Here is a 22,177-nt window from a genome sequence, read left to right as displayed (position 1 = left end):
CACAGCGAGCTGTGTACACACCCCTAACATCACACTTTTAAACACATTATAATAAACAAATCTGAACTGAACCTAAACTGGCACACTCAGAAGAGCCGTAATATTAAATCTTAAAAAAGAAGTAAACTATGTGCCCTTTAAAACAAACTTTAATTTTGGATGCGATTATTTGGTAACAATTTACAATAAGGTTATATTAGTTAATGTTACTTAATATGCATTTACTAACACGAACAAACAATAAACAACACATTTATTACAGCATTTGCTCATGTTAGTTAACGAAAATACAGTTAGTTGATGCTAACTCACCTTGATCAACTGATGTTAACCAGCATGAATTTGCATGATAATAATGCAACAGTAAATGCTGAACTATAATTAATAAATGCTGCACAAGTATTGTTTATAATTACCTCATGTTAGTAAATACGTTAACTACTTCAACCTTATTGTAAAGTGTGACTGATTGTTTTTAAAACAAACCAACACTCACGCCTCTCTCTGCGTTCTGCAGGAATTGTGGGAATGTTTTCTGCACCAGCTGCTGTGACCAGAAGGTGGCGAGCCAGCAGCTCCGGGAGCACAAACACATGTGTCAGGTGTGTTTGTCTCACCTGCGGCCTTCACCTGTTCCTCCAGCGCTTCCTCCTGCAGACCTGGAGCTGGAGAAACCCATCACCGCCAGCTCCAACTGAAGAAGAACTCAACACACACTCTCTTACACACAACAGCAGATCTACAGCATCAGGAGCAGGTTCACCAACTCTCTCTTAAAGGGACACACACACACACAGAAGGACTATGTGATCATTTACTCTCGTTCAAACCTGTGTGTTTTAAACAAGATGAAAAACAAAACCCTTAGAGTAGTTTTAAAGGGATTCTAATTATTAACTTCAATCTTAAAGAGACAGTACACCCCAAAATAAAAATTTGGTCCTCATTTACTTGCTTGTCTCAAACCTGAGTGAGTTTCTTTCTTCTTTTGAACACAAAGGAAGATATTTTGAAGAATGCTGGAAAAAAAACATTGACTTCCATGGTATTTTGTTTATGTTAAATATTAGAGCCATATAAACAATAGTTGTGAAGTAATTCAAATGACTGATCACGTTCTTAAAGAGACAGTACACCTAAACATTTCAATTCGGTCATCATTTACTTACTTGTTTTAAACCTGTTTTCGTTTCTTTCTTCTGTGGAACACAAAATAAAACAAGACCCCTATAAAAATAGTTTTAAAAGGATTCACGTTATTAACTTTGTTCTTAAAGAGACAGTACACCCAAAAACTAAAATTTGGTCCTCATTTACTCATTTGTTTAAACCTATTTAAGTTTCTTCTGTTGAGCACAGATTAAGATATTCTGAAGAATGTTGGTGAAAAAAACATTGGCTACCATAGTATTTTGTTTATATTAAATATTAGAACCAAATACAGAATACTTTCAAATGAATTCAAATGACTAATTTCGTTCTTAAAGAGACAGTACACCCAAAAAAGAAAATCATTTACTCACTTGTTCCAAACCTGTTTATGTTTCCTCTTTTGAACACAAAGGAAGATATTTTGAAGAATGTTAGAAAAAAACATTAACTTCCAAAGTATTTTGTTTATATTAAATATTACAACTATATAAACAATCGTTTTAAAGGGATTCGAATGACTAATTTCGTTCTTAAAGAGACAGTACACCCAAAAAAGAAACTTCGGTCATCATTTACTCACTAGTTGCAAACCTGTTTGAGTTTCTTTCTTCTGTGGAACACAAAATGAAACAAGACCCCTATAAAAATGTTTTAAAAGGATTCAAATTATTAACTTGGTTCTTAAAGAGACAGTACACCTAAAAGCTAATATTCAGTCATCCTTTACTCACCTATTCAAACCCGAGTTTCTTTTTTCTGTTGAACACAGTAAAAGATATTTCGAAGAATGTTGGAAAAAAACAACATTGACTTCCATAGTATTTTGTTTATATTAAATATTAGAACTATATAAACATTAGTTTTGAATGGATTCAAATGACTAGTTTCGTTCTTAAATACACAGTACACTCCAAAAATGTAAATTCGGTCCTCATTTACTCGCTTGTTTCAAACCTGAGTGAGTTTCTTTCTTCTGTAGAACACAGAGGAAGATATTTCGAAGAATGATGGAAAATAAAACATTGACTTCCATAGTATTTTGTTTATATTAAATGTAAGAACCATATAAAAATAGCTTTAAAGGAATTCAAATGACTGATCACATTCTTAAAGAGACAGTACACACAAAAATTTAACTTCGGTCATCATTTACTCACTTGTTGCAAACCTGTTTGCGTTTCTTTCTTCTGTGGAACACAAAATAAAACAAGACCCCTATAAAAATGTTTTAAAAGGATTCAAATTATTAACTTTGTTCTTAAAGGGACAGTACACCCAAAAATGTAACTTCGGTACTCATTTACTCACCTGTTTCAAACCTAAGTGAGTTTCTTTCTTCTGTTGAACACAGAGGAAGATATTCTGAAGAATGTTGGGGGAAAAACATTGACTTCCACAATATTTTTTTATAATAAATGTAGGAACCATATAAAAATAGCTTTAATAGGATTCAAATGACTAATTTCATTCTTAAAGAGACAGTACACACAAAAAATGTAAATTCTGTCCTCATTTACTCTTGATCCAAACCTGTTCAAGTCTCTTTCTTCTGTTGAACACAAAAGAATATATGCTGCACCATAATGCACCTTTGCTTAGTTTCTTAAAGGGACAAAAAATAGATTAATAAATTGTAATTTACCTGCACTCGAGTGGTTCTAAATCATAATCCTTTAAATTTATTAAACGTACTGTTTTGGTGATTTAAAGAGATCCAAAAATAAAATGTCCTCATTTACTGGGCTAAAATAGTATGTTAAGGAAGATATACTGCAGTATTTTGGAAAAAGCAGCCACTGATTTCCCTAGTAGGAACAAAAACTAAATACTATGCAAATCAATTTTTTTTTTCTAAAACTCTTCAGAATATGTTCCTCTGTGCTCAACAAAAAAAGAAACTCAAACAGGTGAGTAAATGACTGAATTTCCATTTTTAGGTGTACTGTCCCTTTAAGACAAGTTGTAGGTAATTCTATTACATTTTTAAAAAGATATACAAATATATATTTATGATTTTGTTAATTTTTGTAACTTTTAAAAGGTTACTTAGGAGTATTTAAACTGTGTGTGTGTATATATATATATATATATATATATATATATATATATATATATATATATATATATATATAACATGAACCCTTTAATGAATCCCTATGAGCAGATTTAAATGATTAAACATGTTCTTAAAGAGACAGTGCACCAAAGTTTTTTAATTCTGTCATCATTCAGTTGATTAAACCTCTTGCTTCTTTTGAACACAGATTTACTGAATAGATTTACTGACGAATGCTGGAAAACACAGCCAGTGCCTCCATAGTGTTTTGTTTTTCCTACTATGGAAGTCAGTGTTTGTCTTTTCCAACATTCTTCAAAATATGTAGCAGAAGACAGACATTTATAAAAGTTTAGAGTGTGAGAAAATGATGTGATTTTATTTTTCACTGCACTGTCTCTTTAAGAAAATAAGCATAGTTGCATAATGGTTCCTTGTCTAATATGATTTTAAGCACAATCCCCATAGACATGCCAACAAATGCATAAAAACATTCCTTAAACACAACGCTTGAATATCTTATTCTTCTGATTGCATAGCTTTATTTTTTTGTATTATTATTATGAATTATTTTTAGTGTCAGCTGTTATGCTTGATATTTAAAATCACCCTATAAGTGTATTAAACATCTTTGATTATTTAAAGGGGCAATTCACCCAAAAACAAGCATTTATTTAACGTTCACTCTTCTGAAAGCGTTAGGATTTTTTTTCTGTTGAACACAAAAGAAGATATTTTGAAGAATGTTGCCATTGACTTCCATAGTAGGGAACTAAAAACTAAATACTATGGCAGTCAATGGCTGTATTTATTCCATCATTCTTTAATATACATCTTCATTAATGTTCAACAGAAGAACAAGCAAATGAAGATGGAGGTTTCAGTTTTTGGTGAACCGTCCCTTTAAGACATGTTGTAGTTTATTTTATTGTAAATGTTTTAAAATGAACATATATTCCTATATATTTTTTACTTTCTAACTTTAAAAGGTTAATCACAAATAAATTAAGACATTTTGGGCAAAATGACCAGAAATAACAGAAATTTTTTTATAAATGGATTCAGATGTTGGTTCTTAAAGAGACAGTACACCCAAAAGTTACAACTCTGTCATCATCGGCCATTGAGTTTCTTTCTTTCAACATTTTGATATTTTGGAGAATGTTTCCATTGACTTCAAAAGTAGAAAAAAAAACAAATACTACAGAAATAACTATCTGTTTTTATTCCATCATTCTATACATCAACAGATGAACAAGCAAATGAAGATGAAAGTTTTAATTTTTGGTGAACCGACCCTTTAAGACCCTTTTTATTTTATTGTAAATGTTAAAAACTAATATATATTCATATATTTTTTAAAGTTTAATTGCAAATATATTCAGAAATTTTGGGGAGAGATGATCAGAAATGACAAAAGAAATGTTTTAAATTGATTCAAATGTTGGTTCTTAAAGGGACAGTACACCCAACAATTACAATTCTGCCATCATTGCCTAATTTCTTTCCTCATTTAAACACAAAATAAGATGTTTTGAAGAATGTTGGGGAAGAAAAGCAGCATTTTACATCCATTTGTTTTTCCTACTATGAAAGTCAATGGTTACCGATTTCGAAATGTTGACAGAATTGTAATTTTTGGGTGAATTGTCACTTTAGTTTAGAATATATTATAATTCCTGAAGAGTGTTTTGTGAATCCAGCACCTGTGCTCGAGGTCTGCATATTAAGTCAAAAATCAATGTTATAATTCCATACAAACAGTCCCGCTACTATATCTTTAAATATGCAAACTGATCTGAAAGCTGTGAGTTTAATGCGTCTCAGCATCCGCTTCTTAAAGGGCCAGTTCACCCAAACTTAATAGAACTGTCATCATTCACTCACTCGTTCAAAACCAGTTTGAGTTTCTTTCTGCTGTTGAACACAAAGGAAGATATACTGATGGAAAATATACATCAGGGTTGCCAGATTGTGCAACAAAACTCACCCAATAATATACAAACTCAAAATATGCCACTAAATATGTATTTTACTTCACTGTATGCATTATACACAGTTTTGTCTTTAAAAATAAATGTATATTAGTGATTATAAACATTCTGTTTTCATAAAAATAGTTTTACCTTATGATTGACAGCACAGCAAGCATTATAATCTCTCATCCAGTTAAAATGCAGAACAACTTCATCAGAACTGAACCCCAAACTTGGGAAATTTTTTGTAGATTAAAAATATTTTAAAATTAAAACTTAATTGTTTAAGATATTAATCAAATTGTAAAAATCAACAAACTTTCTTCACTAGATTACATACACGCTTGCAGTTATTATTATTATTATTTGGCAACAATCCTGGAGATACCTACCAATGTGTTACCATGTAAGCTTAATATTGTGTTTAATGTAAAGAGGCAGAATAAAAACAAATATAAACACAGAGACAAATAAAATATAGATGATTAATAGATATTAAATAAATAAACTCGCAAACATGCATAATACCATGGTAATAAAAACAATAGTGTGCTTTTACTCCACTTCAACTTCCTAACACAGGCTTTATCATCAGTGGAATAAGTACTTGATAGAGTAAAATACTTAACAGAATCATGTAAATTTAATTAATTTCAAGTGTTTTACATGGAGAATTAAAATACAACCTGTGGCAAGTGGTTAAAAATAGTGTGATTCTGCAGGAAATGTGTGGACTTGGCAACCCTGGTTGACTTCCATATTATTTTTTTGTTCCTACTATGGAAGTCAGTGTCTGTTTTTTCCAACATTCCTAAAAATATCTTCTTGATGATCAATAAATTGATCTTTTAAAACCACTCGAAAGAGTAAATGGTGAAGAAATATACTTTTTTTTAGGGTGTACTGTCCCTTTAAATCAAAATCAATGGAAATCTGTACAACTTTTAATCACAAGGAGAGTGAACAAGCGAATGAGCGAAGCAGACTTGATGCAAGCTTTGGCCAAATCTTCACAGGCTAAATCTTCTGATTCATGTACTTTAATAATATCATGTTATCGACACTCTTGAACTGAATCAGGATCAGAATAAAGGGTTGTTCACGCAAAGGAATCAAAATTACCCTAAAATTTACTCACCCTCAAGTTATCCTCCGTGTATATGACTAACAGTCGGAGACGTTTTATCCCAGCTCTTCAATGCTGTATAATGGTGTTGGGTAGTGACTTTTATTTTGAAGCATTTACCTGTCAACACTGGAAGTCAGTGATTTGAGTTTATAATATAAAAATGGTAATATTTCAGTTACAAAAACACTTTGATTTACTTTATGAGGCACGATTAATCCCCTGGTGGCGTACGGGGTAGTCTGATGATGGATTTATGTGCTTTTGGAAGTTTCAAAATAAAAGTCACTAAATGCAGTGCTCAGCATAAATGAGCTCTCTGAAATCTCTCTTTTAAATTAATATTTTCTATAGGATGATTTACAGTAATATACACTCACCTGCCACTTTATTAGGTACACCTTACCACCTCCGGTATTTTGCCTTCTGAACTGCCTTAATCCTTTGTGTCATATTCAACAAGCTACTGGAAATATTCCTCAGAGATTTTGCTCCATATTGTCATGATAGCATCACACAGTTGCTGCAGATTTGTCGGCTGCACATCCATGATGCCAATCTCCCGTTCCACCACATCCCAAAGCTGCTCTATTGGATTGAGCTCTGGTGACTGTGGAGGCCATTTGAGTACAGTGAACTCATCATCATGTTCAGGAAACCAGTCTGAGATGATTGAGCTTTATGACATGCTGCGTTATCCTGCTGGAAGTAGCCATCAGAAGATGGAGACATTGTGCTCATAAAGGGATGGACATGGTCAGCAGCAATACTCAGGTAGGCTGTGGCGTTGATGCTCAATTGGTACTAATGGACCCAAAGAAAATCTCCCCCACACCATTACACCACCACCACCAGCCTGAACCACTGATACAAGGCAGGATGATCCATGCTTTCATGATGTTGATGCCAAATTCTGACCTGACCATCTGAATGTGTCAGCAGAAATGGAGACTCATCAGAGCAGCAACGTTTCTCCAATCTTCTATTGTCCAGTTTTGGTGAGTCTGTGTGAATTGTAGCCTCAGTTTCCTGTTCTTAGCTGACAGGAGCGGCACCCGGTGTGCTCTTCTGCTGCTGTAGCCCATCCGCCTCAAGGTTGGACGTGTTGTGTGTTCAGAGATGCTCTTCTGCAGAGCTCGGTTGTAGCGAGTGCTTATTTGAGTTACTGTTGCCTTTCTATCAGCTGGAACCAGTCTGGCCATTCTCTTCTGACCTCTGGCCTCATCAACAAGGCATTTGCTTCCACAGAACTGCCGCTCACTGGATATTTCCTCTTTGTCGGAGCATTCTCTGTAAAGCCTAGAGATGGTTGTGCGTGAAAATCCCAGTAGATCAGCAGTTTCTGAAATACTCAAATTCCCTTTCTTCCCCATTCTGATGCTCAGTTTGAACTGCAGCAGATCCTCTTGACCATGTCTACATGCCTAAATGCATTGAGCTGCTGCAGAAATTTGTGTTAATGGACAGGTGTACCTAATAAAGTGGCCAATAAGTGTATTTCTGCCTGTACATTAGATTAGTCTGTTCTGAAGCCAAATTTGGAGCTAATCTACAAAATAAGTAAAAAAAATGAGTCCACCTTTATTTTAATATTAGGGAAAATTATTAAATAAAACTTTAATAAAGAGGCGTCACGGTGGCACAGTGGGTAGAAGGATCGCCTCACAGCAAGAAGGTCACTGGTTCGAGTCCCAGCTGGGTCAGTTGGTGTTTCTGTGTGGAGTTTGCATGTTCTCCCAGTGTTGGCGTGGGTTTCCTCGGGGTGCTCCGGTTTACCATACAGCCGACACACATGCTCTATAGTGGAATTGAATAAGCTAATTAGTAGTTTGTAATTTAGTTTGTATCTTTCTTTTTTTGTGCAATATTTTGCATAAATTTAAATGTATAATTTATTTATTTGTAAAGATGTTCAGTGATTAACACATATTTAATAAATGTATTGGTTTTATTTAAATGCACCAGAACCAATTGCCTATATTCACTGAAAAAGGGATACAAATATATGGGGTGTATTCATTTATGCTGAGCACTAAATACACTTTTAAAAGTTTCAAAATAAAAGTCACTATTTATGCACTTTTAGAAGCTTCAAAATAAAAGTCACCATCCAACACCATTAGGCTGTGAGATATGGCAAAAATGTCACATCATGATACAAGTCATCTCATATCCTACTAACAATATAGTACCATTTCTGTAAATTCAATCAATTTATAGTTTATATGTATTGATCACATGTAAAAGAATATATTTTTACATTTTAAAATGTGTGTGTGTGTGTGTGATACATATCCTCATATTGCACAGCCTGAAACACCATAATCCAGCATGTAAAGCAGAGATAAAATCAAAAACTACTAAAACCCTGTTGTTACGACAGAAAGAAAGTTATCTACACCTAGGATGGCTTGAGGATGAGCAAATGATGGGGTGATTTAGATGAGTGGCTGAACTGTTCCTTTAAGGAGCGCAGGATGAGTTTTGCACACTTGAATCTGTGTACAGTTAATGTGTATGTATATTATGCCACTTGTACAGCCAATGAAATGAAAGCTTGATGGACTCAACCTGAGCAATACGCAGCTGATCTGAAAGCATCGCCTGAATCTCAGAGGACGTCTCGGCCTCCCACAATGCTGCTCTTCTCTCGCTGTATGAGCCGCTGCTGGCGCTTAGCAAGACGTTTGTGTGAATGAAATTAAAGCACAACACACTGCCAAACTCGACACCACCGACTACTGGACTGATTATTATTACTTTCATTTATATTAAAGGTGATGTGTGTGTGTGTGTGTGTGTGTGTGTGTGTGACTTCCATAATATGTCTGCGTTAATGTCAATTACTATAGTTGTTGTGTTACCATAGCAACAGTGGAATCACCACAAGTGATCAATTACTATAGTTGTTGCATTACCATAGCAACAGTGGAATCACCACAACAGATCAATTACTATAGTTGTTGCGTTGCCATAGCAACAGTGGAATCACCACAAGTGATCAATTACTATAGTTGTTGCGTTACCATAGAAACAGTGGAATCACCACAAGTAATCAATTCTTATAGTTGTTGCGTTACCATAACAACAGTGAAATCACCACAAGTGATCAATTACTATAGTTGTTGCGTTACCATAGCAACAGTGGAATCACCATAAGTGATTAATTACTATTGTTGCATTGCCATAGCAACAGTGGAATCACCACAACAGATCATTTACAATTGTTTTGCGTTACAATAGCAACAGTGGAATCACCACAACAGATTAATTACTATAGTTGTCGTGTTACTATAGCAACAGTGGAATCACCACAAGGGATCAATTACTATGGTTGTTGCGTTACCATAGCAACAGTGATATTACCACAAGTGTTTAATTGCTATTGTTGTTGCGTTACCATAGCAACAGTGGAATCACCACAAGAGATCAATTACTATAGTAGTTGTGTTACTATAGCAACACTAGAATCGCCATGACAGATCAATCAATATAGTTGTTGTGTTACCATAGCAACTGTAGAATAATCTCAACAGATCAATGACTATAGTTTGTCTGTGCAGTGAGATTAATGGGGATTTTTAAGTCCTGTAATTAAATTTTATAACTGGACTTCGATATAAATCTTAGTGCATAGACAACAGAAATTAAATGGTTCATTTAAATCCGAGTCAAACAAGGCTAAATTATTAGTAATTTAGTAAATAACACAGAAAATATGGGTTTTATATCTGTAAACAAACACAAATGTTCTGCAAATGAATAAAACAGTCCAGCTCTACATTTCTCCATCCTCTTAATGATAAAGATAATTTAGTATCTTCAAAAACTAAACAAACATTTTTTTGACCACCCTATGAATCTAGTAATAAATCAAATGGTGGCTAGCGAACACAAAGAGGCAGACGCAGAGGCTCAGATAAAGATAGATCTTTAGTTTATTAGTGGCTATAGATAATGCTATCAGACCATAATCATAAAAAATGATCAAACAAGAAACGCTACATCTCTGGTCAGCAGTGGGTTAAACGGTAGCATGGATTAGCATGAAACAGAAATGAGAAGAAAACCACGTCTCCATGCGACAGAACGACAATTCGTTCGCAGAAATTAATTTCCGTAGGATTCATACATTCTAATCCTGAGTTCATCGTGGAAAACCGTCTCGGTGTGTGTGTGTGTGCTATCGAGAAAAAGCGGACGATATTATCACGATACGACGAACACACGCCAGCTTGATTCAAGCACAACGGTCCACGGTGAAGCGCTGGGAACGGTTCGCAATCCACGCGCGTTACAAATGAGTTTCTTGCCATTCGGTTATTTTTATTTTTTAACAAAAATATAGACCCGCCTCGCGATTCGCTTTGATAGTCTTATAAAAAACATCACATCGGGAGTATATTTACAAGCTGTTTAACGTGACATTCTGAAGGTTTACAAAGTCTCCGCTCCTTCGAGACGGACGCTACGCTGTCGCCAGGGATTGTGGGTAGTGCAGGAAGGAAACAAGGGAGGAAGTCAAGAGGAAGCTGTGGAAGTGTGCTTTCGAAATTAAACGTATCTCATGATTCTGAACTTGTCTCAATTTTTTACGTAAAAAAAAGTATCGCAGGACTACAAGTTATATTTAATTTGCATAAATGTAAATTTCGATTCTAAAGAAATATTCATTAGATTTAGAACCGTTAAAATACTTTAAATCAACTAAATTTGAATTAATATTTATTAAAATAATCGCAGGATGTAAACAGATCTGCAAGTTATATTTAATTTGCAAATATGTAAATTTCGATTCTTAAGAAATAAATATTCATTAGAACTGATTTCAGAATTACAATATTTTAACAATAAAAACCAAATTTTGAACTAAGATTAATTAAAAGAATCGCAGGATGTAAACACAAATCTGCAAGTTATATTTAATTTGCATATATGTAAATTTCGATTCTAAAAATATGAATTAGATTTATATTCAGATTTGCAGGAATTGTTCAAATATATTTAGCAACAATTTTTTAATTAGATGGTTAAAATATTTTAACAGTAAACTAATTTTGAATTAAGATTCATTAAAAGAATCGCAGGATGTAAACAGATCTGCCAGTTATATTTAATTTGTATATATGTAAATTCTGATTCTAAAAACAATATGAACTAAATTTGAACAATTCCTGCAATTCAGAATTTAAAGTTATTTTACAACAAGTTCTGAATTCAGATCAATTAAAAGAATATCAGGATGTAAAACACAGAACCTCAACTGATATTTAATATGCATATATGCAAATTTCAATATCAGTTAACGAACATATTAATTAGATTTAAATTCAGAATTACAAGAATTGTTCAAATCCTCAAACAATAAACTAATCTTGAATTAACATTTATTAAAAGATGAATGTTAATTTAACGCAGGATGTAAACAAGGATGTAAACAAAATTGCAAGTTAGATTTAATTTGCATATATGTAAATTCAGATTCTAAAATCTTTATATTCATTAGATTTAAATTGAGAATTACAGGAATTGTTCAAATATATTTTACAACAAATTTTGAATTAAGATTCATCAAAAGAATATATATATATATACTTGTATTGAATTTATAATGGACCGAAAAAATATTGAATTATGACAACAAAAATGTATATTAATTGCAAATATTGTGACTAATAATATTTAACCGACTCATTTTAAATGATATCAAGTTTATAATGCGTCGCTGAGAGTAGTACAAATAAGAATTGTTGCAAATGATCTTATCTGAAAATGTTTAATTATATCCCATAATTAAATTGCAATCTGAATTGCAGATGTAAACTCAAAACTACCATGTTGTCTTACTTATAATTCAGAAAGAGAGAAATGCAAGCTGTTTCAGACTGACGACTGAGTCAAATATTCAGAACTGTGAGATGAGTTCAGTTTCAATTCCTTAACTGTGAAGCGGAAACAAACTTCCACAGGAAACAGAGGGACGTAAACAAGAGAAGAGACAGGAAAACCAAGACAAACAACAGGCAAAAGTGTGTGTGTGTGTGTGTGTGTGTGTGTGTGTGGACGCTAGTGTTTTGGAGAGGTTAGCACTAGTGAACGCTGGCCAGATCAGTGTGTGTGTGTGTGTGTGTTTCTAAGGCCTTCAGGAGCAGGACGTTGTGCTGTGAGTTTCCTCTTGGTTTGTGTGGAGTTTGCTGGATGCTCTTCTTACACTGATGACTGATCCCACACCTGCTGGACACACACAGTATTGGGTATTATTTAAAACCAGCCCTTTCAGTTTCATTGTCCAACCCCTGAATATATATTAGTGCTGTCAAATGATGAGATACACACACTCTCTCTCACACACACACACACACACACACACACACACACACACACACACACACACACACACACACACACACACACACACACACACACACACACGTGTGTTTGTCTGATTGTGAGGTGTGTTCTGACCTTGTTGACAGTGTTGATGTGTGTTTGTCTGATTGTGAGGTGTGTTCTGACCTTGTTGACAGTGTTGATGTGTGTTGGTCAGATTGTGAGGTGTGTGTTCTGACCGTGTTGACAGTGTTGATGTGTGTTGGTCTGATTGTGAGGTGTATGTTCTGACCTTGTTCACAGTGTTGATGTGTGTTGGTCTGATTGTGAGGTGTGTGTTCTGACCTTGTTGACAGTGTTGATGTGTGTTGGTCTGATTGTGAGGTGTATGTTCTGACCTTGTTCACAGTGTTGATGTGTGTTGGTCTGATTGTGAGGTGTGTGTTCTGACCTTGTTCACAGTGTTGATATGTGTTTGTCAGATTGTGAGGTGTGTGTTCTGACCTTGTTGACAGTGTTGATGTGTGTTTGACTGATTGTGAGGTGTGTGTTCTGATCTTGTTGACAGTGTTGATATGTGTTTGTCTGATTGTGAGGTGTGTGTTCTGACCTTGTTGACAGTGTTGATGTGTGTTTGACTGATTGTGAGGTGTGTGTTCTGATCTTGTTGACAGTGTTGATGTGTGTTTGTCTGATTGTGAGGTGTGTGTTCTGACCTTGTTGACAGTGTTGATGTGTGTTGGTCTGATTGTGAGGTGTGTGTTCTGATCTTGTTGACAGTGTTGATGTGTGTTGGTCTGATTGTGAGGTGTGTGTGTGTGTTCTGACCGTGTTGACAGTGTTGATGTGTGTTGGTCTGATTGTGAGGTGTGTGTGTGTTCTGACCGTGTTGACAGTGTTGATGTGTGTTTGTCTGATTGTGAGGTGTGTGTTCTGACCTTGTTGACAGTGTTGATGTGTGTTTGACTGATTGTGAGGTGTGTGTTCTGATCTTGTTGACAGTGTTGATGTGTGTTTGTCTGATTGTGAGGTGTGTGTTCTGACCTTGTTGACAGTGTTGATGTGTGTTGGTCTGATTGTGAGGTGTGTGTTCTGATCTTGTTGACAGTGTTGATATGTGTTTGTCTGATTGTGAGGTGTGTGTTCTGACCTTGTTGACAGTGTTGATGTGTGTTTGTCAGATTGTGAGGTGTGTGTTCTGATCTTGTTGACAGTGTTGATATGTGTTTGTCTGATTGTGAGGTGTGTGTTCTGACCTTGTTGACAGTGTTGATGTGTGTTTGACTGATTGTGAGGTGTGTGTTCTGATCTTGTTGACAGTGTTGATGTGTGTTTGTCTGATTGTGAGGTGTGTGTTCTGACCTTGTTGACAGTGTTGATGTGTGTTGGTCTGATTGTGAGGTGTGTGTTCTGATCTTGTTGACAGTGTTGATGTGTGTTGGTCTGATTGTGAGGTGTGTGTGTGTGTTCTGACCGTGTTGACAGTGTTGATGTGTGTTGGTCTGATTGTGAGGTGTGTGTGTGTTCTGACCGTGTTGACAGTGTTGATGTGTGTTTGTCTGATTGTGAGGTGTGTGTTCTGACCTTGTTGACAGTGTTGATGTGTGTTTGACTGATTGTGAGGTGTGTGTTCTGATCTTGTTGACAGTGTTGATGTGTGTTTGTCTGATTGTGAGGTGTGTGTTCTGACCTTGTTGACAGTGTTGATGTGTGTTGGTCTGATTGTGAGGTGTGTGTTCTGATCTTGTTGACAGTGTTGATGTGTGTTGGTCTGATTGTGAGGTGTGTGTTCTGACCTTGTTGACAGTGTTGATGTGTGTTGGTCTGATTGTGAGGTGTGTGTTCTGACCTTGTTGACAGTGTTGATGTGTGTTTGTCTGATTGTGAGGTGTGTGTTCTGATCTTGTTGACAGTGTTGATGTGTGTTGGTCTGATTGTGAGGTGTGTGTTCTGATCTTGTTGACAGTGTTGATGTGTGTTTGTCTGATTGTGAGGTGTGTGTGTGTGTTCTGATCTTGTTGACAGTGTTGATGTGTGTTGGTCTGATTGTGAGGTGTGTGTTCTGATCTTGTTGACAGTGTTGATGTGTGTTTGTCTGATTGTGAGGTGTGTGTGTGTTCTGACCGTGTTGACAGTGTTGATGTGTGTTGGTCTGATAGTGAGGTGTGTGTTCTGACCGTGTTGACAGTGTTGATGTGTGTTGGTCTGATTGTGAGGTGTGTGTTCTGATCTTGTTGACAGTGTTGATGTGTGTTGATCTGATTGTGAGGTGTGTGTTCTGATCTTGTTGACAGTGTTGATGTGTGTTGATCTGATTGTGAGGTGTGTGTTCTGATCTTGTTGACAGTGTTGATGTGTGTTGGTCTGATTGTGAGGTGTGTGTTCTGACCTTGTTGACAGTGTTGATGTGTGTTTGTCTGATTGTGAGGTGTGTGTGTGTGTGTTCTGATCTTGTTGACAGTGTTGATGTGTGTTTGTCTGATTGTGAGGTGTGTGTGTGTGTGTTCTGATCTTGTTGACAGTGTTGATGTGTGTTTGTCTGATTGTGAGGTGTGTGTGTGTTCTGACCGTGTTGACAGTGTTGATGTGTGTTGGTCTGATTGTGAGGTGTGTGTTCTGACCTTGTTGACAGTGTTGATGTGTGTTTGTCTGATTGTGAGGTGTGTGTTCTGACCTTGTTGACAGTGTTGATGTGTGTTGGTCAGATTGTGAGGTGTGTGTTCTGACCTTGTTGACAGTGTTGATGTGTGTTTGTCTGATTGTGAGGTGTGTGTGTGTTCTGACCGTGTTGACAGTGTTGATGTGTGTTGGTCTGATTGTGAGGTGTGTGTTCTGACCGTGTTGACAGTGTTGATGTGTGTTGGTCTGATTGTGAGGTGTGTGTTCTGACCGTGTTGACAGTGTTGATGTGTGTTGGTCTGATTGTGAGGTGTGTGTGTGTTCTGACCGTGTTGACAGTGTTGATGTGTGTTTGTCTGATTGTGAGGTGTGTGTTCTGACCTTGTTGACAGTGTTGATGTGTGTTTGACTGATTGTGAGGTGTGTGTTCTGATCTTGTTGACAGTGTAGATGTGTGTTTGTCAGATTGTGAGGTGTGTGTTCTGATCTTGTTGACAGTGTTGATGTGTGTTTGTCTGATTGTGAGGTGTGTGTTCTGACCGTGTTGACAGTGTTGATGTGTGTTGGTCTGATTGTGAGGTGTGTGTTCTGACCGTGTTGACAGTGTTGATGTGTGTTGGTCTGATTGTGAGGTGTGTGTTCTGATCTTGTTGACAGTGTTGATGTGTGTTGGTCTGATTGTGAGGTGTGTGTTCTGATCTTGTTGACAGTGTTGATATGTGTTTGTCTGATTGTGAGGTGTGTGTTCTGATCTTGTTGACAGTGTTGATGTGTGTTTGTCTGATTGTGAGGTGTGTGTGTGTGTTCTGATCTTGTTGACAGTGTTGATGTGTGTTGGTCTGATTGTGAGGTGTGTGTTCTGATCTTGTTGACAGTGTTGATGTGTGTTGGTCTGATTGTGAGGTGTGTGTTCTGACAGTGTTGACAGTGTTGGTCTGATTGTGAGGTGTGTGTTCTGACCGTGTTGACAGTGTTGATGTGTGTTTGACTGATTGTGAGGTGTGTGTTCTGATCTTGTTGACAGTGTTGATGTGTGTTGGTCTGATTGTGAGGTGTGTGTTCTGACCGTGTTGACAGTGTTGATGTGTGTTGGTCTGATTGTGAGGTGTGTGTTCTGATCTTGTTGACAGTGTTGATGTGTGTTGGTCTGATTGTGAGGTGTGTGTTCTGACCGTGTTGACAGTGTTGATGTGTGTTGGTCTGATTGTGAGGTGTGTGTTCTGACCATGTTGACAGTGTTGATGTGTGTTGGTCTGATTGTGAGGTGTGTGTTCTGACCATGTTGACAGTGTTGATGTGTGTTGGTCTGATTGTGAGGTGTGTGTTCTGACCGTGTTGACAGTGTTGGTCTGATTGCGAGGTGTGTGTTCTGACCTTGTTGACAGTGTTGATGTGTGTTGGTCTGATTGTGAGGTGTGTGTTCTGACCGTGTTGACAGTGTTGGTCTGATAGTGAGGTGTGTGTTCTGACCTTGTTGACAGTGTTGATGGGTGTTCGTGCTGATCCCGTGTGCAGTCTCTGTCTGGGCTCCTCAAACGCTCGCCCTGGTGATCTCTCCCTGCGCAGCTCCATCACTCTGCCCGGTGATCTCTCCATCATGCGTCCGGGCGATCTCTCCATCCGGCCGGGGGACTTCTCTCGCTCCAGGGGCCGCGCAGGGGATTTGTCCCTGCGGAACTCAGTGCGGGCCTCACGGTAGCGGTGCGGCGTTCCTGGCTGCTGGAGCCCCTCCTGGACTGCAGGCATCGCAGCCAGACGCTTGGAGATGTGCTCGTTGTAGGAGGGAGGACCACGCTTGTTTGGGCTGAGAGGAAAAAGGAGGACAGAAATCAGAAGTGTTATCATTTCTTTACACACACACACACACACACACACACACACACACACACACACACACACACACACACACACACACACACACACACACACACACATGTACCATTATAACCAGCCTTCACCAAAGTACCAGAGTTATGCGTTTCTACAGGTTAGTTCTTAAGTAGAATGATTTGTTATAGGAAATGCGGAAAGAAAAAATAGCTTTAAAGTTATTTAAGACACAAATAATATATATCACATATACACTCTCCGGCCACTTTATTAGGTACACCTGACCAACTGCTCGTTAACACAAATTTTTAATCAGAAACTGGACAATAGAAGATTGGAGAAACGTTGCCTGCTCTGATGAGTCTCCATTTCTGCTGACACATTCAGATGCTCGGCTCAGAATTTGGCCTCAACAACATGAAAGCATGGATCATCCTGCCTTGTATGGGGGATACTTTATGGGGGAGATTTTATTGGCACACTTTGGGTCCGTTAGTACCAATTGAGCATGGTGTCAACACCACAGCCTACCTGAGTATTGCTGCTGACCATGTCCATCCCTTTATGAGCACAGTGTCTCCATCTTCTGATGGCTACTTCCAGCAGGATAACGCAGCATGTCATAAAGCTCAATCATCTCAGACTGGTTTCTTGAACATGACGATGAGTTCACTGTACTCAAATGGCCTCCACAGTCACCAGAGCTCAATCCAATAGAGCAGCTTTGGGATGTGGTGGAACGGGAGATTGGCATCATGGATGTGCAGCCGACAAATCTGCAGCAACTGTGTGATGCTATCATGACAATATGGAGCAAAATTCCTGAGGAATATTTCCAGTAGTCTCTGCCACCAAGGATTAAGGCAGATCTGAAAGCAAAACTAGTAGGGTGTACCTAATAAAGTGGCCGGTGAGTGTATATTCCAGGAAAAACCCTTCTAATTTTAAATAATATTTTAATTAATGCAGTTAAAAATAATAATAATAATGAAATAATCCTGAGAATGAAAATTATTCTATTAGTGATTTAGTGACTTAGTGATTTCTGAAGGATCATGTTACTCTGAGAACTTCATATCACAGTATCCACATATATATATATACAATTAAATATTTAAAAGTATATATTTAGACAGAAATATTTATTACAGTAACATCTTAATAATTAACATTTTACAGTAATTCTGGTCAAACAAATGTGTCTTTTAGTAACATGCGAGGTTTTAAAGGTCTCCTGATTTAACATTATTATGACTGTAGAAGGCGAGGCAGTGGCGCAGTAGGTAGTGCTGTCGCCTCACAGCAAGAAGGTCGTTGGTTCGAACCTCTACTCAGTTGACGTTTCTGTGTGGAGTTTGCATGTTCTCCCTGCCTTCGTGTGGGTTTCCCCCACAGTCCTAAGACATGCGGTACAGGTGAATTGGGTAGGCTAAATTGTCCATAGTGTGTGAATGTGTGTGTGGATGTTTCCCAGAGATGGGTTGCGGCTGGAAGGGCATCCGCTGCGTAAAAACTTGCTAGATAAGTTGGCGGTTCATTCCGCTGTGGCGACCCTGGATTAATAAATAGACTAAGCCGACAAGAAAAGGAATGAATGAATGACTGTAGAAACAGCAACTCTGGTACTCTGGTGAAAACTATAGATAGAGATACAGACTGGTGAAGAGCATGTACAATCCCCTGACAGACATTCCCCAGTGAAAAGAGAAGAAATATATTTACAGTAGCATATTATTGTGTCCGATAATAAACCACACACACCCGTCAGACCAGTGCTAATAAACCAGTTAAACTGACCGGACCACTCGCTCACCTCTCTAATGATTTAGAAACGTGTCTTCTTCATCCATCATCTCCATGTTAACAGTAATCATGCTCTTAAATAACTTTATAAATGAGTCTGATGTTGAGCAGAGCTGATAAAGCCATAGAAATACGTTGCATTTAACACATTAATGGCTATAAAGTGATATAACAGTTCATGACGTGAGCATTGAGTGTCTCTCATAATCAAAATTCTCCTTAAAATCTCTTTATTCGTCAAATGTTAAAATGTTCATGCTGTCACTCCTTCGCACATATAAAGAAAGCACTTTTCTTCCTGTAAAGAAGAGAAACACAGTCAGAATTGCTGGACCATTCGCAGCCAGATTATGTGCTGAATAAAGCACATAATCAGCACCTGAGGTGATCAGTGTCATAGTAGTTCATGCTGCTGTTCTGTTATGACGTTTTGGAAATAGAAAGCATTTCTAAAATAGAAATTGTGCATGTTACTAAGGCAGACGGTTACGACCAAAACTCCTTTTAACATGGATAGCTTTTATCACGTGTCACTTGAAAAGCCTGATCTGTGGACTGACCTGCGTGTAGATCCGTTCCTCTGCATCTCTGCGCTGGCCGCCTCCTGACTCAGGTTGCCTTTACAGCAGATGACCCGCAGCTTGTTCTGGTAGGACGAGGCCAGATACACGGCACCCGAGGAGATGGCAGGACCCAGGTAGCGCGGGTTGGGAATGTCCAGGTGTGCGTAAGCATGAGGCCTGAACACAACAGCAACACACTCCATTCAGTCTGCAAACATACAGAACTGCAACCACACCTAAAACTACAATCATGGAGGATGAGTTTTACCCCAGCGCAGAGTGACTCTGAACCTCGATGACGTCCAGAGAGTTGAAGTACGTCACGAACAGATACGGCTCTCTGTACGCTGCGGAGAAACACACAATATTCATCTGTGAGGGGCTGAAGTGTGTGTTTCATTATAAAATCAAAGGTGGAGGACAGAATAGAGAGAGAGGGCTAAGAGTTTTCTGCGATATCAGCTTCATTGGCTATTTCAGGGCCAAAAAATAAAAAGATTGAATTTACAGTCTATAAATTAAAGCTCTCTATGAAACATTCCTCAATTAACAATAAAAGACATAAACCACAATAAATGACAAAAGAAAAATCGAAAACAGTTCCTTAAAGTCAACTTTTGGTTAAAATTCTACCATTTTTAAAGGATTCACACAAAAAAGTATTCCTTTAAAGTCTCGCCAGATGAAAAGCTTTCTTGTATAATGTAAAAAATATGTATTTTAAAGATGGAGAAAAAGATGACTGTTTATATGGTAACACTTTACAATAAGGTTCATTAGTTAATGCATTTACTAACATGAACTAATCATGAACAACACATGAACAGCATTTATTGATCATAATTGAACATTTACTAATGCATTATTACCATCCAAGTCCATGCTTGTTAACATTAGTTAATGCACCATGAGTTAACATGAACTAACAATGAACATCTTACTTCTTAACAATAAAATATTACTTCTCACCTATAAAGCTCTAAATAATCGAGCTCCTGTTTATCTAACCAACCTTCTGTCTCGCTACAATCCAACTCGCTCTTTAAGATTTTAAAACTCAGGGCTTCTGGTAGTACCTAGAATAGCAAAATCTACTAAAGGAGGTCGAGCTTTCTCGTTTATGGCTCCTACACTCTGGAATAGCCTGATAACGTCCGAGGCTCAGACACACTCTCCCAGTTCAACACTAGATTAAGGACCTGTCTGTTTAGTAAAGCACACTCAATGCATCACTTAGCGGGTTCCACACAGGCTTCTACATGTTGCTTATATACACTATGAACAGCAGCTACGCTAATTATTCTCCATTTCCACCTGGGGATACTCATCCCGAGGCCCTCAGATTATGCGGAGTCACTGATTGGATCCAAGACTAGCGATGAGATGATCCCAAGGTTTCCATATGCGGGACCAGGCCGTATCCTGAGCTGCTGCTGCGCTGATGGTCGTGGGGAGTGGAGAACATGAGTCTGATTCCAGCGACGCTCCAGAGACAGACGAGTCTTCGCTGAGGCCAGCGTGGTGACTGAAGCTCTGCACAAGACTTTTGGCCAGCGGAGAAATTAAAATGGTCGTGCCCAACTGAGTCTGGTTCTCAAGGTTTTTTTTCTTCACTCCCATCAGGTGAAGTTTTTTTTCCCTCTCCGCTGTCGCCACTGCCTCGCATGGTTCAGGATTGGTAGAGCTGCGCATCGATGAATTTGCTCTTCAGTGTTTGAACTCTCAGTAATGATTAAATCACACTGATCTGAGCTAAACTGAACTGAACTGAACTTAAACACTAAAAACTGAACTACACTGTTCCAGTTACTATGACCATTTATGTGAAGCTGCTTTGACACAATCTACATTGTAAAAGCGCTATACAAATAAAGCTGAATAGAATTGAATTGAAATTGAATTGAACATCTGTATTTTCATTAACTAACGTTTATTAACATGAATAAATACTGTAGTAAATGTACTGTTCATTGTTTGTTCATGTTAGTAAATGCATTAATTTACATTAACTAATGAACCTTATTGTAAAGTGTGACCGTTTATATATACACTAGGAATGCCACGGTTCTCAATATAATATTGAACCGTTCGGTACGACCTCCATGGTTCAATACGCGCTTGTGAGTTGCAGTTTTCTCGGTTTTGCGTTTACATAATTTATTTGCGTTTTATATCTCCCCGAATTGGCTGTGTGTGCCTGGAAATCCATGAGCTGAGATGAAGAAACTCCTCCCCGCAAGTAAATACTCCCCTCTGTGTTTGACAGAGTGTGCGCAGCGTGTCTGAAGAGAGGAGGGATTCGGTGGTGAGAGGGGCGCGACTTATTTCAGGACGAGAGGGAGACGTGCGATTTCCGGGAGATTTTCACTCGTTTGCGGTATCCAGGAGTCTCTATGTATTTGGGTGGGGGGCGGAGGATCGGCGATGCCGGCTCAGCATCATGTTGTCTATTGGCCATCGTCTATCGGCCCAACCCTAATCTATAACATATTTTTATAATGCTAATAATGCCTTTTTTTAAATCAACAGTTTACATTTTGGTTTTTATGAAAGTTAAAATAAACAGAGAGTGTTTATGTTATAGTGTCTGATACATTTTCTACTGTTATAAACTGTGCCTCAAATATTTCCCAAACAACATTTAACAGATTAAAGGTTCACGAAACCCTCGAGTACTTTCTTTTTATATTAACAGATGTGTGTGTGTTGAGCATCAGTTAAG

At 37.7% G+C, this 22,177-nt stretch overlaps 3 protein-coding genes across 21 annotated transcripts in view; 1 reads left to right on the top strand and 2 right to left on the bottom strand.

Annotated features, from left to right (window-relative positions):
- The window catches only part of LOC100333801 (phosphatidylinositol-3,5-bisphosphate 3-phosphatase MTMR3), a 52,617-nt gene extending 51,106 nt beyond the window's left edge, over positions 1 to 1,511 (top strand). For all 4 annotated transcript variants that reach the window (XM_073951793.1, XM_073951791.1, XM_073951792.1 and 1 more), the window contains one exon: positions 518 to 1,511. In XM_073951793.1, the coding sequence (XP_073807894.1) occupies positions 518 to 698 (181 nt within the window). In that variant the 3' untranslated portion in view covers positions 699 to 1,511. The remainder of the gene's footprint in view (positions 1 to 517) is intronic.
- The window catches only part of si:ch73-55i23.1, a 782,803-nt gene that overhangs the window by 420,247 nt on the left and 340,379 nt on the right, over positions 1 to 22,177 (bottom strand). The window lies entirely within an intron of this gene.
- The window catches only part of cita (citron rho-interacting serine/threonine kinase a), a 233,759-nt gene continuing 221,807 nt past the window's right edge, over positions 10,226 to 22,177 (bottom strand). For 7 of the 16 annotated variants that reach the window (XM_073951757.1, XM_073951763.1, XM_073951761.1 and 4 more), the window contains 4 exons: positions 19,724 to 19,802; positions 19,453 to 19,632; positions 16,730 to 17,063; positions 10,226 to 12,544 (listed from right to left, as the gene is read on the bottom strand). In XM_073951757.1, coding sequence (XP_073807858.1) covers positions 12,518 to 12,544; positions 16,730 to 17,063; positions 19,453 to 19,632; positions 19,724 to 19,802 — 620 coding nt within the window. In that variant the 3' untranslated portion in view covers positions 10,226 to 12,517. Of the gene's footprint in view, positions 12,545 to 16,729; positions 17,064 to 19,105; positions 19,191 to 19,452; positions 19,633 to 19,723; positions 19,803 to 22,177 lie in introns of those variants that run through there. The other 9 variants (XM_073951769.1, XM_073951768.1, XM_073951770.1 and 6 more) reach the window with 2 other exon arrangements.

The sequence above is a fragment of the Danio rerio genome, chromosome 5, assembly GCF_049306965.1.
Source record: "Danio rerio strain Tuebingen ecotype United States chromosome 5, GRCz12tu, whole genome shotgun sequence".
Classification (NCBI taxonomy): domain Eukaryota; kingdom Metazoa; phylum Chordata; class Actinopteri; order Cypriniformes; family Danionidae; genus Danio; species Danio rerio.
This window is presented reverse-complemented; position numbering and strand designations above follow the sequence as displayed.